The sequence below is a fragment of the Artibeus jamaicensis genome, unplaced genomic scaffold, assembly GCF_021234435.1.
Source record: "Artibeus jamaicensis isolate MK-2021 breed Jamaican fruit bat unplaced genomic scaffold, CSHL_Jam_final contig_64, whole genome shotgun sequence".
NCBI classification, from domain to species: Eukaryota; Metazoa; Chordata; class Mammalia; order Chiroptera; family Phyllostomidae; genus Artibeus; species Artibeus jamaicensis.
In genome coordinates, this window is record NW_026521911.1 from 16,231,644 (window position 1) to 16,250,979 (window position 19,336).

Here is a 19,336-nt window from a genome sequence, read left to right on the forward strand (position 1 = left end):
TGATTTCTCACTGATTTGAGGAAGTGCTACTTCTGTGTGGGAGGAAGCAACTCTAGAGACTCTCTAAGCACAGAGACCAGGTGTGTGTGCACATGTGTGTTCCAGTCATGGTGGTCATGCATCATTGTTAATTCATTTAGTATCCTCTTCAAGGCCCTGAGTGCTGGAATGGGAGACAGAAGATCAAACACAGACACAAGCTGCCTGCTTACTCTCTCTTTCACCATCACACAGTGTTGTATTGGTTTTGGTTTTTATTGTTCTTCTCCCACACTAAATTGCAGGTTCACCTTATATTTATTGTGATTTATGTTCTAAGTGTTACAGAACACACACACACACACTGGGCCCAAGGGATACATATACCATGACTGAAAGGACTCCCCTCTAGGTTTGATTGTCTGTGGCCATAGGAAAGATGTCTCTCAAGGCCAGGGATTTATTTAAAAAAGAAGAAGAAATAAAGAGAAAATGTGTATATAATGCTATACAGACTTAGAGTAGTGACCTAATGTCCTCATTAACAGATCAAAGTTGTTTTGGATACCCACAGCTGCCCAGAGTGATTCCTTCTCCCCCTGCCCTAACTCAGGGTACCATATCTCAGAAAAAGAAGGAAAGGTTCATGATTCAGGCTGCTGGCACCACCAACTGTGTCACCGTCCAGGCAGGATCTCTAATTAATCCAAAGCCACATGACAGCTTCTCATGGCCTACTGGCAAGAGTTCTTGGTACCCATTTTCTTCCAGGCAAAGTCTCTTCTGCTTCCCAGGCCACCTGACAAAAGGGAGTACCCCAAAGTGGCGTGGTCCTCTTCTACCAAAGCTGCATGGGTGCCCACTCTGGCCAAAACCATGTGGTTCTTTTAAGCTAAGCTGAGGAGGGCAGGGGGTGGGGGCACACTGCCACTCTGCCAAAGCCGAGTGAGGGTTTTCTGCCACAGCCACATGGTGATTTCCCCTCAATGGCTGCTGTGTCTGGATTTAAATCCCCATGACAATCTTTCTCTGTGCCCCCATTTCCAACTCCCCCTACACTCAGAGATACCTGCCAGCATTCCTGTATTATTCCAAGTTTACTGGGCTGCCATCATGATTCTAGGAAGGTGTGGCCCCATGTCATGGAGCCAATCTTTTCCAAGCTCTCATGCAGGCGCCATAACCTGGGGGACATGCCCCCTAGTTACATCTTGTGGGGGGAGTCCGTTTTCATCCCCCTGGCTCAGAGCATGGCCACAGCTACTTCACATATCTATGCAACCAGTTAAAGGTTATAGATATGTTAAATGACCATGCCATGGATTGGCTGCAAAGCTGTGGCTGTACAAAACAGCTCTACAAGTTCCTGCTCCATGTGTCCCTTCCCCCAACTCACACCTATTGGGTGGGAAGGGGTCAGGATATCTTATATGTCTTTCCAATAGTTCCTAGACACCTTGATTTCTGGACCCCATTCCAAATCTCTATTTGGGACCCCCCTCTTGGCTGTACCCTGTATCATAAGTAGAGCAGTGGGCAGTGGAAATAGTAACTAATACATCCTACTCTTACAATTTTCATTCCAGTGGTAATAAGCATCTACCAATTTGATGAAAGTTTGCTGACTATTATGAGGACATGGTATAGTGTGCTCAGAGAGTTTGGATTAAGAGGAACTACAGTGGTCTGTAGGGTCAGAGATGACATCCTTTAAAAATGATCATATTAGCTGAGATGTGGTGGATGACATGTTCTATAACTTCTCATAATACAGCTGTCAGTTTAAAAAATGCCATTGAGCCATTGACTATATTCTAGGAAGCTCTCCATTGTAAACATTTTATTAAAAAATTTAATAAACACATTTATGCATTCAACGTGGTTATGCCATGTTGGAAACATACAATAATTATGTGTCCTGAAGTTACAATATGCTCTGAGACACTCAGGTATCAACCTGCCACCTCACAGGACATTTCATAAAAATAGTTTCCTTAGACATGAAACTGTATCAAATAAATGGCCAAAACTTAACTTCTCATGGAGAATCAAAGCATAGGAAAGGCTTCAGAGGGGAAGAAAAGGGAGACGAAAATAAACTACATATGAGGGAACTGTTTTCAGCATCATAGAAGCTCACTGTTGCATTGTCATAATCCAAAAACACTCCAATCTTACCCAGAGGCATTTTCACATACTGAATGAAGGGTGGGCAGTTAGTGGAGAGACAATAATGATCATTCACTTTCAATGAAAATAAAAGAGAAGCTTCTTTATAGTAAGCAATAATATCAGTATTACTTGTCAGGGAATCTTTACAGACTCCCAGAATCCACATTGAGTGGTTCAGCATATCCACTTCCCAGTAATGTCTACCAGAGGTAAAGGTATGAGTTCCCAATGCTGCAAAACCCTGCACTCTCTGGGGCTCTCTGGAAGCGCTGTCACGGTCACCTCCACATATCGCACTGAGACTCTTATGAAGGCTTATACGGCAACTGATGGTTTCTGCCCTCAGAACATTGTCCACTGCAAAAGAGGCAAAAAATCAGGTGAATGAATGGAATTTCCATGCCTTGAGAGACAGTCTCTTCATTTGCCCCCCTCTAAGGAAATACAAAATAAAGAAGTAAAGGGAGTTGAGACTGGCTCCTCTACCAAGAGCAAAAGTTATCACTACTTCTACAGCACAGATATCCTTTAAATTAACACAGAAAACAACAGGGCAAACCAAAAAACCCTCTGCATATATTACGAACTGTGTAAAGCAGTGATTTAATCTCAATCCCCAGATAGTTTGTTTCAGGTCACACCTAAACCTCTTTTGTCACTTTAGAAATCTCTTCCTGTGCTAATTGTCCTGGATATAGTTTAATAAATAAATAGCAATTTACTATTTGAGGATAATTATTGGAATGTAAGTTACACCTGGTACATATTTAATAATCAAATTATTGGAGAGAAATTCGAATTATAGATAAATTAGGAGTGCCTGAAGGGAATGTTCTGGCTTTACATGATCTGTTTAGACCTCACATTCAGTCTGATCCTGATTTCAGCCCTCGGGGACTAGACCTGCTGTCCAGGGGGGCCCTGGTATGGTGGGGCCATGCTCACAGATCCTTCTCCTGCCAGTGGTTTTGAAATTGATCTAACAGCATTAAAATTATTATGCTTATGACAAGTTCAGGTTTTTTTGCACTTGCCAATCTTATGAATAATTGCACAAATATTTTTGTGCAATGAATGATAAATACACTTGCAATATACAACAGATTAAAAACCATCAATGCCATATTGAAACTTTCAAGAATGATTGAGACTGAATCGAGTATAATATTGATTGTTAGTCTGAGAACTAAATATTCTATTTCCTCATAACCACATGACCAATCTCATTTCTCTTTTCCTAGTCTTCTAGTCTTCTTCAAGGTCTACATCAAATGTAATTTAAAAAGGTATCTTGCCTCATATTTTTAATACTCTATAAATTGCAAAGTTCAGCCTTGGTCATTGTGATATGACTATAAAGGAAGAAGATAACAATTTTGGAAAGTCACAAACTACCTTCATGTCAGAAAAAATATACATAATTAAAACAGAAGACTCAGTCTGAAGAGCCACAAAAGAAATGGCGGCCTGATGACAAAGGGCTGACTCTTACCTCTGAAGGTGTTCAGCATATCTGGGATTCCAGTGACGTGCCATAAAGTGAGCTCTGGATTCACTGGCTGAGGCTTTTGCATCTGCACTGGTTCAGTTCTGTAAAGAATGACAGTGGAGGGATTTAGGGCCAAAATCATTGATCCCACAATCATTACAAAAATCACAGCTTGTTATCCAAGATATTTCACCAGAATCCTCCCATTCTGAGTTAATTGGGAATACATTGTATTTCACACTTTGGGCATTAATAAATGTTACTTTTTAAAATAAATTTAAATTATATCAAATTTCAACTTTACTATTTTTTTCAGATATTATTTCATTTCTAAAATTGAGAATTGTTTCCTCCCTCTACTCCACCTCAGAGAATGCAAGACTCCTGGGTATCTTACAGAGACCAGAAAATTCAGGAAAAGCCTGTGGGACTTGAGTCTGCAAGTACTGTATTTTTCCAAGTATAATGCACACTTTTTTGCCCAAACCACTGAGGGATAAATAAAGATACTCATTGTACATAGATAGTACTAATTCTATATCTATATAAATGTTTTTAATTCTTTTGTTTATGCTCATATATTAAAAGTGTAACTTTAGAAAGCAATGACAATAGCCGTATGCAAAATAATACCTTGGAAAATGATAATGTGGTTTGTTTCTATGTATAAATAAATAAATAAATATTTTTTAAAAAATTCAAAGGAAAGATTTTTTTCCTGAAAGTTGGGGCTAAAAACATGGGTATGCACTATCCTTGAAAGAGCGTTATACATAGCAATACATGGTGGTTGCCAATGAAACATTCAGTGTCCAAAAGTGAAATATCTACAGAGCCAGACATCTTTGTTCTTTTTTTTTTTTTTGAAGCAAGTAAAAAACTCTACACTCAAAGTCCTACTGCTGAAGGTAGCACTTCCTGAGGGCACCAGGAGGTCACTCCCCCCTGAATTGCTGCCTACAAGGAGGGACATGCAGTGATGGAACAGGCTGAGTCATTGCTACTCCTGGGAACAAAAGCAAGGCCCCCCTCTCCTATCCTACTCATAGGAAAGCTCCTTCTTCCTGTCCTTTTCACCTTCCATCTCCCTACTACCTTACCAAAATACTTTCAGAGACTTTTACTGAGATGTCTGGAGAGGATGGCGGTGAGGGACTAGAACCAAGCCCAGAAGGTCAGATGGTTTTTAGGTGTGTGGCAATGCAGACTCATAAGGAAGAATCTTCTCCAACCAGAGTGCTACAGGGCTTTGTTATTATTTTAAACAAAATAGAAAATAGCCACAGAGGACAAGATTTCATACTTCAAAAATTGTACACCCACTTCATGAAGAAAACAATTGTTTTTTAGAGATCATCAGTATAAACTCACCTTTCCAATATATTTCCCAAATCCTGCAAGACAAACAAAACAGAAGGTAGACATATCAGTTTTGGCTTTTAGGCCTTTTCTAGTATATTTAAATAGTTTTCTCAGAGTTTCTTTTAGTAAAGTATTTTTTCCTATTCTGTTTTAAGGAACAATCACAGCTTATCGTTTTGTTTGTTTGTTTGTTTGTTTGTTTTTTAAGAGAGAGAGTGGAAGGGAAGGAGAAACAAAGGGAGAGAAACATCAGTGTCTGGTTGCCTCTTGAACACCACCTACTGGAGATCTGGCTCAAACCACAGGCATATGCCCTGACTGGGAATCGAACTGGCAACCCTTTGTTGGCAGGCTGACACTCAATCCACTGAGCTACACCAGGCAGGGCCAGAGGATATCTTAATAACAGAACTTACACTAAAACATGCTGAGTTCCCTCAGGGTGCAATGAGGGTGGAAGAAATTCAGGAAGAAAAATGAGAGGATGCAGCAAGTTCTAGGTTTCCTGTGTCACTCATTGCCCCATCTTATTCCCAAGGAAAGACCCGACCACTTATGATAACAATTAAAGCAAAAGAGTGAAACAAAAGAAAAACAAAGAGAGCATTAAAATTTATTACCATTTTCTATAAATTTTGCCTTAAAAAGGGCAAAACCTGGATACAGAGAGTGACAGTGGATTATGGGAACACAAATAGAGAATTACCACAGCAAAGTTAATGTTCCCTGGTCAGACACTGACTGATTTTGAACACTCTCTGAGTACGTAGTACTTTGGATTATACTTAAATCATTATTAAAAGGATATGAGTAAATAAGTGACTGACTGGACTGACTTGATCATGGGAGCCAAGGGGCATTAATGCTAAGCTGAGGGTAATGGTATCCTATATGCAGGCAACATTTCAATGTTAGGCCAACATTGCCCAGAAGAGGATTCCTGTCTCTGAGGATCGACCCTCCCTTCTCACCTGGAGCAGCTTCAAGTTAGGCTTGTGGCACATGTCAGTCAGCTCTCTCAACATTCCTTTCAGGCTTTCTTTCTGCTGGGTCATCCTGAGTTCACTCTCCTTGAGTTGTTGGAAGATCTCCTTTGCTTCTCTCTCCATTGAGTTCAGATGGAGTCGCTCCTCTTCATAGAGGAACAGATGTATCTTCTGATATTCAGCTTGGATCATCACCCTCCTACTGGCCATGTAGTCCTGCACAGATAGTGGAACAAAGACATTACCTGTCTCCACTCTCAGTAGAAAACTTCAAACTTGAAATATTTCCTCAGACTCATCAAAAAAGGACCTGATGAACTTTCTGCCTCATGCCTCCAAGTGTCTTGGGTATTTGCTAGTCCTTCTGTCTATCCTGACCTTTTGATCCCAGTCTTTTTTCCCTGTTAAATTAATCCCTCCAAAGGGCCCCAGGCTCTCTCTCTGTGATGCTTCTTCAAGGTTCTTACTCTAGTAATTATTTCCTCCCTGTTACCTTCTTTCTCTCTTGTTCTTTTGTGTGCTTTTTCTACATATTTAACAATATTGAAGTATATGCCATATCATACTTATTTTCTAAAATTCTCTACTCTTTACTCTATGTACAGCTTTATTTTTTTCTGTCCTTTGGAGTCAAACTTAGTGTATTGTTTTATTTCACTCAGTTTCCAAAAGATTTACCAAACCTTCAAAATCGAACTGGAAATACCTATCAAGCCCTGCTTACCACATACACACATGACGCTTGGACATAGATTTGAACTGTGAGGGCCCACTAATACTCTGATTTTATTTCAATAAATACACAGCTGACTGTCTGTATCTGTGAGTTTGCTATGCATGCATTCAGCCCATACCATATCAAAGATGATATTTTTGATCTAAGACTGGAATGATTGCAGTGGGCCAACCGCATGAATTGATTTATACCATTTTATATTAAAGATGTGAACATCCTTGAAATTTGGTGTTTATGGATGCTGAAAACAATGCCTTGCAGATAAGAAAGAATGAGGAAATTCTGAAAGAGATCAAAGTTATACGTGGATAATTGACTGCAAGCCCTCTGGTTGTCCAAGAGTCAACTGTGTTCATATTCCTTGCAGTAGCTTCTGTTGGCTGATTATGTATTTCTTTGGCTGTTACATATGTGTTTACTGGTATATTACTAAAACCCACTGCCTTTGCATAGGTGGAAACCACTATCCTGTAACTGGTAAGTTGGATTTGACTAAAAATCTAAGCCAGCCTTTTTCAACCTGCATAAATTATAAAAATAAACAGAACATGTTCATTCATACCTTTAATGACTTGGTTTTCTTAGCTTCTTGCTTCAGATTGTTTTTCATTTCTTGAGTCATGTTCCATAAAGAGTTCATTCTCTTTAGAAGTTTCTCCTGCAATATAACCATAAGCTTTAGTGACAAAAAGATGATATTGTAAATATTATTTCCTTATTTATGGTTACAGGCCGTTGCTGGGAAAACTCACCCTGAATTAAAATGGAGAGGTCTGTTTTTTTCCATATTCATTTAATTTGATTCAAATATTTGGTATATGAGAGGTGACAGAAACATACAATAAAATGTTTGCGGGGGGCTACAGATAACATTCATTTATTAAGAAATTGGCAACCAGATTTTCACATATCCTGATATAAGCAGGTACAATTTGCATCAGAAGCCAGTGTTCCTGGTGCTGGCCACCCACCCCACAATTGCACCAATTCTACATACTTAGACAGTAGTTTGAAGGCAAGGTACTTCAGTAAAGGCTCAACACTACTTTGATTATAGTGCACAAGTTGGTTAATAGCATTGCCCAGTTACACTTGTAATTTGGAATTTACATAGAAACAGTACCATCTTCACTATGTCCATGGTCATCCCCTTCCTTATTATCATTTTCATCTTTCTCTCTCTCATTTTGGAGCTTATACCTACCACATTGCACCTACCCTGTACTCCTCAGCAGACCACTGTATTGGACTGTGGCTGTGAGCCGCATGCTCTGGGGATTCAGAGCAGACTGCACAGAGCAGGCCCTTCTCATCCTTGCAGAAGAGCTCCTTTGCTTCTTTGTGTGCCACACAGATCTGTTCCTCAGAGCTCTTGATGTAGTTAGCTCTGTCCTCTCTGGCAATGGAAGCCAGGCTCTTTAGTGCAATGTTGGTTTTGAAATCTGGCTTCTCTGAGACTCCTTTGCACTCAGGGCAGTGTCTTGGAGTTTGGGCCTCCTCCCAGCAGAGGTACAGGCAGAGACGGCAAAAGCTGTGCCCGCAGTCTATGGTGACAGGGTCTAGGAAGTAGTTCATACAGATGGAGCAAGTGAGATTATTCTGGAAGGCTGATGAGGTATCTGAATCCATGTTTCTGAAAGTTAAAATAAGTAAGAAAGAGAAAGTCATTTTGTTTCCCAGATGAGGAAATAAAGTTTTTGAAGGAAGGAATGTCTACTTGACCTCTATCTACCTGATAAATAGGAACCTGATTTACCCATTAACTTACTTCCTGTACAAACCTAGACCTGGTTAGTCTAGACAGGTTGGGTGTCTTCCTGATACAAGTGAAAAAATGAGACAAGAGAGTCCTCAGCATCTTTCTTTGCTAAAATAAACAATGGTCTCTAATGCAGCGGGGGAGATGGAGATGAGGTAGGTGGGAGTGAAACCCAGCTCTCCCTATGACCTGGCAGGTCTTCTGAGAAACAAAGTGAACAACCAATGGAATCCCAGCTTATATGAAGTTTGGAGAAGTTGCAGAAGACATTGTAAAACCTCTGTACTGTTTTAAATAATTGTTTTTCCATACAATTGTACATACTACACAGCAACCACCCTCATGTTAGCCCACGTCATTTAATCCTGATCATTATTGTTGTTTTGGTTAACTCTATTCTCTCTTACACTACACCTACTTTCTATACATTAATCTCTTTATATCTCATCATCTAAACTGGCACCAGTGCTCTGTTTTCTGGATTCAGTGCACAATCATCCTCCCCTCTAACAAGAGTCTTATCTCTCTTTCCCCATTTATAAAAAGTGGCTGGTTGGGTGAAATATCACAGTTAATGCTATATTTACCCAAAGAATCTCCTATCTCTTCTCTACTTGCTGGAATTCTAAATCCCATAAAATACTCTTCTGCTGTCTTAACCTGTTTTGCCTTCCCTCTGCCACTGCTCATGCACAAGAATAGGTGGGAACTACAAACATCAGTTTTCCTGCTGGAAGAGAAAAAATATCAAGAAAGGAACCACCAAAAGGGGAAAATCTAAGTATAGCAAGAGAGCCAAAACAAACAAAAAAAGGCCAACCCTAGAGTGTCCAGACAAGGAGACCAGAGATCATACCACTGAATCTCATAGAATTCCTACCAGAGAAGTTCACCCTCCAAAGACAGTTAGCAAAGAAAAACATCAGGAAGCACAGAAACAAAAAGAGTCACATACAATGAGGAGACAAAAAAAGAACAAGAACTCAAAAGAAATAGAAGACTCCACACTAAAATAGCTGAAAGAAATGGAGGTAACCAAACTATTAGATATAGAATTAAAATTAATGGTTACACAGATGCTCAAGGAACTCACAGACAACTACAAGGAACTGAGTGAGAACTACATCAGCATGAAAAAGAAAATAGAAAATATATATAAAAATTAGAAAGAAATGAACAATAAAATCTCAGAAATAAATAACACATTAGAAAGATTTACAAGCGGGCTGGATGAAGAAGAGGATCAAATCAGATAGTTGGAGGAAAAATGTAGAAAAAACACCCAGATAGAACAAGAAAAATAAAAGAGACTCATATTAATCAAACAGGTGGTAAGAGAGCTGCAAGACAACATGAAATGTAGCAATATCCCTATAATAGAGATACCAGAAGGAGAAGAAGAAGTGCAAGGGATAGAAAATCTATTTGAAAAAGTAATGATGAAAAACTTCCTCGATTTGATGAGAGAAACTCACACTAATCCAGGAAACACAGAGTCCCAATCAAGGGGAACCCAAAGAGGCCCACTCCAAGACACATCACAATTAAAATGGCAAAATTCCAAGACAAAGAGAAAATCTTAAAGGCAGTGAGGGAGAAATGGGAAGTAACATACAAGCGTTCACCAATAAGATTAGCAGCTGACTTCCCAATAGAAATGCTCCAAGCCAGAAGAGAATGACAAGAAATAGTCCAAGTAATGAAAACTAAAGGCGTGCAACCAAGACTACCTAGCAAGGCTCTCAATTAAAATGGAAGGCCAAATAAGGAGCTTCCCAGACAAAAGAAGTCTAAAAGAATACATTCCCACCAAGCAAACCAGCTCTGCAAGAAATTTGGAAACCTACACAAAATGGACAAATTTCTAGAAAACTATAATCTTCTAAAACTCAATGAAAAACAAGCAGAAAGCCTGAACAGACCAATAACAGCTGATGAAATCAAAGCAGTAGCCAAAAACTTCTGATATACAAAAGGCTGGACTGGATGGTTTCACAGGAGAATTTTACATAGCATTTAAGGAATAGTTAACCCCTATCTTTCACAAACTATTCCAAAAAATTCACAAAGTTGGAAGACTGCCAAACTCATTTTATGAAGCCAGCATCATCCTAATCCCAAAACCAGATAAAGACACAACAAAGAAAGAAAACTTCGGGCAAATATTGCTGATGAAAATAGACATTAAAATCCTCAACAAAATATTGGCAAACCAAATTCAGCAATACATTAAAAAAACAACCTACACATAAACATACAATATGAGCAAGAGGGATTCATCCCAGGGATTCAGGGATGGTTCGATATTTGCAAATCAAAAAATGTAATATATAACATAAACAAAAGCAAAGACAAAAATCACATGATCATATCAATAGATTTGGGAAAAGCATTTGATATGGGACAACACCCATTTATGATAAAAACACTTAGCAAAGTGGAAATAGAGGGAGCATTCCTCAATAGAGTAAAGGCCAATTATGAGAGAGCTACAGCCAACATCATACTCAATGGGCAAAACCTAAAAACTCTCTCAGTAAGATCAGTAACAAACAAGTTTGTCCCCTTACACCACTTCTATTCAGCATAACATTGGAAGTCCTAGCAACATCAGTCAGACAAGAACAAGAAATAAAAGATATCCAAATTGGAAAAGAGAAAAACAAAATTGTCATTGTATGCAGACGACATGATAGTGGAAACAGAAAATTTTATAGACTCTGATAAAAAACTGCTTGACCTAATAAATAAATGTGGTAAAACAGCAAGATAAAAAGTCAATATCCAGAAATTAAGGCATTTTTGTATACCAACAAGGAAACAGCAGAAACAGAAATCAGGAAACAAATCCCATTTGATATGGCAAAAAGAAAAATAAAATTCCTATAGATAAACCTAACCAATGAAGTAATAGGCCTGTACTCAGAAAACTGTACAACACTGAAGAAAGAAATTAAGGAAGATACACTCAAATGGAAACATATCCTATATTCATGGATTGAAAGAATTAACAACATCGAAATGTCCATACTACCCAAACCAAGTTACAGATCCAATGCAATATTTATTAAAGTACCAATGGCACATTTCACAGATATACAACAAATACTTTAAAAATTTATATGGAACTATATATGACCCTGAATAGCAGCTGCAATTTTGAGAAAGAAGAGCAAAGTAGGGAGGATCAGAAGACCTGATATCAAAATGTATTATAAGGCCACTGTAATCAAAACAGTCTGGTACTGGCATAAAAACAGGCACAGGTACCAATGGAACAGAATAGAGCACCCAGTAATAAATCCAAATCTCTTCAGTCAATTAATATTTGACAAAGAGGGAAGCAGCATAAAATGGAGCAAAAATAGCCTCTTCAACAAATGGTGTTGGCCAGCTACATGCAAAAAAATGGAACTAAAGGCCAACTTACACCATGCACAGGAATAAATTCAAGGTGGATAAAAGATTTAAATATAAGTTGTGACACCATTACAGTCCTATTGTTGGGGGAAATTGGTAGCCATTTGAAGACACAACACAGGGACTAGAGAGTGATTTCTTTTTGTAGCTTGGTGGCTTGTTTTGGCCCAAAGCAGCGAAATGCCTTTTTTGACGTCTCTGGACTATTTATCATCTACAAGGCAGAGATAACACTCTGCTCCTTCTGCTTCTGTAAAGTGCCTCCTGCTTCTGTGCCACAAGTAAGAGTCCCTAGGATGGGCCCTCCCTAGCTCTATAAAAATAACTGCTCCCCCACTGCTGAGTGCCCAAAATTTGGAAACTCACTCCTCTGGGAACGAACGTAAAATAGACTTCCATTCCACACCCAGAAAAGTGGCTGTGTTGTTTTCTGTAACACTATAGGCAAGAAAATCTCAGTCATTCCATGCAGCAGTATTTTCACTGATCTGTCCCCCAGAGCAAGGGACATAAAGGAAACAATAAGCAAATGGGATCTCATCAAAATAAAAAGCTCCTGCACACCTAAAGAAAACAACATTAAAATGAAAAAAAGAACCATCTGTATGAGAAAACATATTGGCCAGTGATACCTCAGACAAGTGCTTGATCTCCAAAATATACAAAGAACTCACATGACTTCCAGCTAAGAAGACAAGCAGCCCAATTCAAAAATGGGCAAAGGACTTGAACAGAAACTTCTCCAGGGAGGACATACACAAGGTCCATAGACACATGAAAAGATGTTCAGTATTGCTAGCCATCCAAGAGATCCAAAATAAAACCACACTGAGATACCACTCCACACAAGTCAGAATGGCCATCATAAACAAAGCAACAAACGACAAGTGTTGGAGAGGTTGTGGAGAAGAGTGAAACCTACTGCACTGTTGGCGGGATTGCAGACTGGTGCAGCCACTATAGAAAACAGCATGGAATTTTCTAAGAAAACTAAAAATGGATCTGCCTTTTGATCAGGTAATTTCACTGCTAGAATTATATCCTAAGAACCCTGAAACACCAATCCAAAAGAACCTATGCACTCCAATGTTCATAGCAACACAATAAGCAAGTGCTGGAAGCAACCTAGGTGCCCATCAGTAAATGAATGGATCAAAAAACTATGGTACATTTACACATGGAATTCTACACAGCAGAAAGAAAGAAGATTCTACCCTTTGTGACAGCATGGATGGCACTGGAGAGCATTATGCTACGTGAAATAAGCCAGGCAGTGAAAGAAAAACACCATGAACAGGAACTTAATCAACAAAACCAACAAGCAAGCAAAGCATATCCAAAAATATCGAAATTGAGAACGAGTTGAGAGTGACCCGAGGAGAGAGGGGAGGGTATAATGAGGGAAAAGGGTGAAGGGTTTACAGGAACAATTTTCCATAAAGGACATGTGGAAAATGACAAGGGGTGGGGGAGGAAACAGGGGAGATAGGTGAGGAGGGATGGTGCGGTCGGGAGGGGTGAGGGGAAAAGGCAGAAAACTGCACTTGAACAATAAAATTTTAAAAAATTTTAAATTTTAAAAAGAAAATAATGATCTCAATTATCACTAATTGACTTAAATAAGCGGAGTGGTCCAGAAGCACATATATAGACTATGAATCATTTAATCTATTTCAATCATTTTAGACGATGAGGAAAGCTACTTGTTTGCTTGGAGGAGACCCAATCACTCCAACATGTAAATCGAAAGCATTTGTATAAGAGAAAGTAGACATGGAGATATTTATCCCAAATTCTATACTGCAGAGAGTCTCACCTTTGGAAATTCTGTCGATATCAGGGTCAGTAGGAAGTCCCTCTGCTCTCCTGGCAGCTACAGATTGTGTCGGTCTACCCTATAGAAGAAGTGTCCTCTGAAGTAAACCTGCCTTTTAAGGGATTCCACACACTTAAGGCCACACCCACTTTCTGAGGTTGGCCAATGTTATCAGAAAGAGGTGACGTGGCTGACCAGATTATGTGGAGAGAGATAGAGTGGCTGACTAGGTTTACAAAGTATAGAAAACAACACTGGGGGCTGATGCCCTAATAAAATGTACATGTTTTATGGTAAGCTGTACGAATCTTTTAGATTTTCTTTCCCACTTTTTTTTTTAATAGAAATACTCTTGGTTCCATAAGGAAAGAAAGGGGAAAAGAGAACAAAAAAGAAAGAAATGTACAAGAAATACACTTGGTTAAATTTCTTCCTAACTACACTAATGATAGATTTCAGGAAATTTTCCAATTACACAGTCATGTAATGTTAATAATGCAAATTATGATAGATTTATTTCTTGACAACTGTTATAAGATGTATTTCTTGGCACGGGTGGAACCAGACATTTTCTTGTCTATTCGCATTGTATAGGACATCATCATAGTTTTAAATATAAGTGGTAGTAGCAGATATTCTTATTTCACTCCTTATTTGTTTACTTGTTTCTTCTTTGCTTATAAAATAATAAATGGGCATTGAATTATTTCCATTGCCTTTCTGCAGCTCTTTCTTTAGCAGTCTAACCAGTTCCTTGCATTCTGCCACATTTTAAATGATCAGATTGAGTTTATTTGTGTTGTTTAGATCTTCAAGATCTAGCTCCCTTTCCTAGTTTGAAAACCTCACGATAACAAGTTATAATGAGATAGAGCACCATATAACAAATTATACCTTAAAAATGAAATAAATGCAGTAATCTGTTCTAAACTAAGGGTGACTTCTATGTGTTTCCATGATGAGAACATAATCTTTTCTCTCTGTTTTTCACAGAGTTTGATTTACACGTAACTATAACCTGAGTCCTTAAGACTGAAATAGAATGTTTTTAAAGCTATGTCTAGAAACTAAAGATTTTTAAAATATATAGAGGGTGGCATTCCATGACCTGTGTTCCCAGTTGATTCAATACAATCATTTAGTTCAAATGAAACACTTGGTTTCACCTCAGCAGATTCCGATGTTTGGGGTGAACCAAAACAAGGTAACTGAGCCCTTTCCTCCAGGAAACTTACTATGTAAGAAGGAAGATAGGGGACAATTTGGGAGACGTGCTTGATTTAATCACAAGATTTCATGAAATATATATAACTCAATCCTTCATTCATTAAATTATTTAAACAGTAAGTTGCTTTTCAGAAACATAGTCCAGGCCCTACATGCTTTTAAATTTTTTCTCGTAGCTTCAAAATAAAAAGGAATTAAAAACATTTAAAATAAAATTTAAGAATATATTTAACCAGGACATCTAAAACATTATCATCTCAACATATTACTATTTTAAATATTAATGAGGTGTTATACATTCCTTTTTTTACTAAGTTTTTGATATTCCACAGGTGTTTTACCCTTAAACACAGATCAGTTCAGACTGCTCCATTTCAAAAGCTTGGTACCTGCATGTGACTCCCCAGTTATGCAAAACAAAACTAGACAAACCACCCAGGAAAATACCTTCTTCCCAAATCCTTAGCTGACAGAACAATTTCAGGTAGTCTTAGGGAGATAGGGTGGGTAGGAACCCACCTTCTTTTAAATTCCAACAGATGGCCATTATGAATGGTCTTATGATAGTTGTTTGAGCAGAAAATTTGTCAAAGTTATCCAGGCTGCTTACTTTACAAAACAGTATTCACTGCTGGATGTAACTTGGTATCAGAATAACCACTACTAGTGAGGGTCTTTATTTTCTAGAAAGTGTGGAGACTGAATTGCATTATCTAATCCTTTGTGTAAAATTTCTAAAGACTAGGCAGTTTTCTTAACATTTCAAACTACGCTCTCAACCAGAGATTACATTATAATGGGTGTAAACCAGAGTTTAAGTCATTTGATTAGATTTGCATAATACTTAATCTTTTTAAAGTAACAGTAGCACATTCTTGCCAGTGGTAAATAATTAAACTGGTTTAATTTTATCAGATGCCATTATTTGATCTTACATTTTTATGCCCCCATTGTGGACCTTGATGTATGCCTTCCCATAATCCTTCATTATAAACCTAAAATACAAAACTACAATAGGTCTTTGGCACGGATTTTTGTTTTTCAAACAGATTACTTTTTAGAGCAGTTTTAGGTTCAGAGCAAAATTGTGGGGAAGATACAGAGATATGGCCCTTGTCCCCACATACTCATAGCCTCCCCCCATTATCAACATCCCCCTGCCTAGTGGTATATTTATTGCAATTAATGGAACTGCAGTGACACATCTTTATCACCCAGAGTCCAACAGACACACCCATAGTTTACCTTATCCTTAACTCTTGGTATGTACATTCTATTGGTCTAGACAATTTATAATGGAATGTAACCACCATAAAAGAATTCCACAGAGTAGTTCCACAGACCTGAATATCCTCAATGCATAACTTGAATTTGAATATGTCTTTTCTAATAGTAGAGAATTTTTCAATGAGGCAACTCAAAATAAATATTTTCATATATAAATTTCAAAAACTGTGAGTTCTGCTAGAAAATTGTCCTTTAGGTTGACATGGTTTATAAGTACTTGGTATATATAAGCTTTATTTTGAAGAATTGCTTTTTTTCTGTTTGTGACTATTTTTTTTATTGATTTCTATTTAGAGAGAGGGGAAGGGACAGAGAGTAAGAGAAACACAAATATGTGCTTGCTTCTTGTGTACCTCCCACTGGGGACCTGGCCCCCCACCCAGGCATGTGCCCTGGCTGGGAATCAAACCAGTGACCCTTTGGGACTCAGGCTGGCACTCAATCCACTGAGCCACACCAGTCAGGGTTGTCTGTGAAGCTTTTTAAAGTTAAAAACATTTAATAATACAAAAAGAGTTTCAATGACTTTGAAGATAAACTTACTACTCAATAATAGCACAATCTCTGGGGACTGAGTTACAAGTAATGAAATTGTACAATCATTGGAGATCATTGGATCAGTGTTCTGAAGCATAAATTAGTTGTAGTGACTTAACAAAACTTACCAAATCTCAGAGCGCAATGGATTCATAGATCAAAAGTTTGGAGTGGACTAATGAACTTCCCTGAATTATTGTCTCAATGTCTTATAACTATGAAGAGCAAGAAATAATCAAAACATTTTTGATGAAATGGGTCAGACTGAGAAGCTTCTACTTGCTATAGAGGTCAATTCTGGGTCAATACTTTATACATATTAACCCTTTCTGTAATCTGATGCTCACAGCCTCCTAACTTATTCTTGTTTACTAATCCTCTTGACTCCACATCTAAGCTTGTGATCATCTAAGCCTGGCTTTTCCTGATAATAGATTTAATTCTATCTTAAATTTGTGGCTGAATTTCAAGAAGAATAGAAGTCTTAACCCTACGTATTTTCACTAATTCTCATAAACCTCTTTGTGGCTTGGCTTTATGTTCTTATTCCTTTTATTTTCTTCCACACACACACTCACCCTTAGGGGAGGGCAGTGAAAATTAATTATTAATATTGAGCTTAGTGTTTCAAAGGACCTTTAAGTTAGTTATAGTAAGAGTTTTTTGTACTCATTGAAAACATTTTTCCCAGTATGCTGTTTTTCATTTGTGTATGTTCACTTGGTGATTTTCCAATTTTTATGTTTAGAAGGACATCTACAATTATCAAACCACACCCTCATTTTCTTCTGATTTTACAATTCAAATTTAATGGTTTATTTCATCTAGAGTTTATGTGGGCATTTGAATATATATTGGATTGAATATAAATTAAATCTAAATTATATGTTTAAATATAAATATTGATTTGATGAAATGTGTTTTTTGGAATAAACATAAATGAAATTTAAATACTTTGAAAATTTTACAATTTATTTTTTTTATTTGAAAAAATAAATTGTACTGGTGACCCTTTTGTCTGCAGCACGATGCCCAGTACACTGAGCCACACCAGTCAGGGCAGATTCCATGGTTTTGTATCATCCACTTATAAAAGATGTGATTAGAATCTCTTCATGAATTATAGAAATGTGAGTTTTGAGCCCAATCATATTATTAAGTATTTCAGAAGAAGACAGGCTGAAAGTATTTTCCCATAACCTCTGAATAGAGAATCACAGAAAATAAACAAAAAAGGTGTTGAAGTACTAATCCATCATGTCCCAGTACTTTTTGAGTAGTGGTTTCACAGGTAGTAATTTCTGGTGGGTGGTGAGAATGGGAAAAGGGTCAGACACCAGTACCCTGGTTTTAATGTTTGTTATTGAAGTAACATAAATCCTTGTACTGGAGACAAAATCTTCTCTTACAAGCATATTCCATCACATTTTTGTTATTTCTACTCACCTGCATATTTAGACTCCAAATAGTAATGCACTTAGACATTTCTAAATATCAGTGACTATTTTCTTCTTATTTCTAGAGGCAGAGTTTCTCAGTCTTGCTGTGTGTGTGTGAGTGCAAAGGGCAGTAACTAAAGACACAGGAAATAAAATTAAGAGCTGGCTGCTCTCATGGAGGTCATTATCTTTTATGGTTTCCCAAGGCAGAGATAACAAATTGCCACACACCGGGTAGCTCTAAACAACAGAAATGTATCTCCCATAGTTCTAGAGGCTAGAAGTCTGATACGAAGGAAGGGCAGAGCACGTTCCCCCCAAATGCTCTGGTGGAGGACCCTTTCTTGCTTCCTTCATCTGCTGGCTGCTGGCATCCCTCACCTGTGGCAGCTTGACTGCAATCTTGGCTTTTCTCTCTGCAAGGACTCCTTCCAGTTCCTCCCTGTCTCAAATCTGTATTGCCATTCTCATCTAAGGCCACTAGTCATTCACTGCACATAGGAACAACAACAAATCTTGGATGATCTGAAATTCAGTTGCAAAGTTAATTCAAACCTACAAAGTCCTAATGTCCCAGTAATGTCATATTCATCACAGGTAAAGGAAGTTACGACTTGGAGATAATTTGCTTTTTGTGGAGAAAGAATAATTTACTTCCGTGCATGCTCCAATGAAAGTAAGAAAGTTCTTCTGAAATTCCAAATATCCAGGAGTTTTTTTTTCTGAAAAGAAAAAGAAAACGTTTATTCCTCATATGTTACCTACAGTACTCTCATCTATTCTCTGATAAATGCATTGCAAGACACTCGGGGGAATCCTGAAATCTTCATTACAAACAACCCCTCTATTACTAGGTTTCTCCCATACTGAGATACTTATGATAAAGTCTAAACTACTTCTCTACTGAGGGATCATTATTAAGTAACATGAGCTTCAACACAAACACTTCAATATTACCACGGTCAATCTGATATCCAAGATGGCTACTAAATGGCTAACAAGCCAGAAGGAACTCAAGATGGATGCTCTGCATGAGTCATGTCTCCCAAACTACAGAAGTGGCAGTATTGTATTCTATCAGAACAGTATGTGGCACTCATCATGGCATGTTTCTTTTTGCCTGTGTC

The 19,336-nt window shown here is 38.0% G+C and overlaps 1 protein-coding gene across 1 annotated transcript; it reads right to left on the bottom strand.

The window, feature by feature from the left end:
• Nucleotides 1-2,017: 2,017 nt before the first annotated feature.
• On the bottom strand, nt 2,018-8,353 carry LOC119045073 (tripartite motif-containing protein 64-like). The gene is made up of 5 exons (XM_037139688.2): nt 7,943-8,353; nt 7,287-7,382; nt 5,961-6,204; nt 3,644-3,730; nt 2,018-2,508 (listed from the first exon to the last, which is right to left on the bottom strand). The coding sequence occupies exons 1-5, from the start codon at nt 8,351-8,353 to the stop codon at nt 2,018-2,020; spliced, it is 1,329 nt and encodes a 442-aa protein (XP_036995583.2).
• Nucleotides 8,354-19,336: the final 10,983 nt, after the last annotated feature.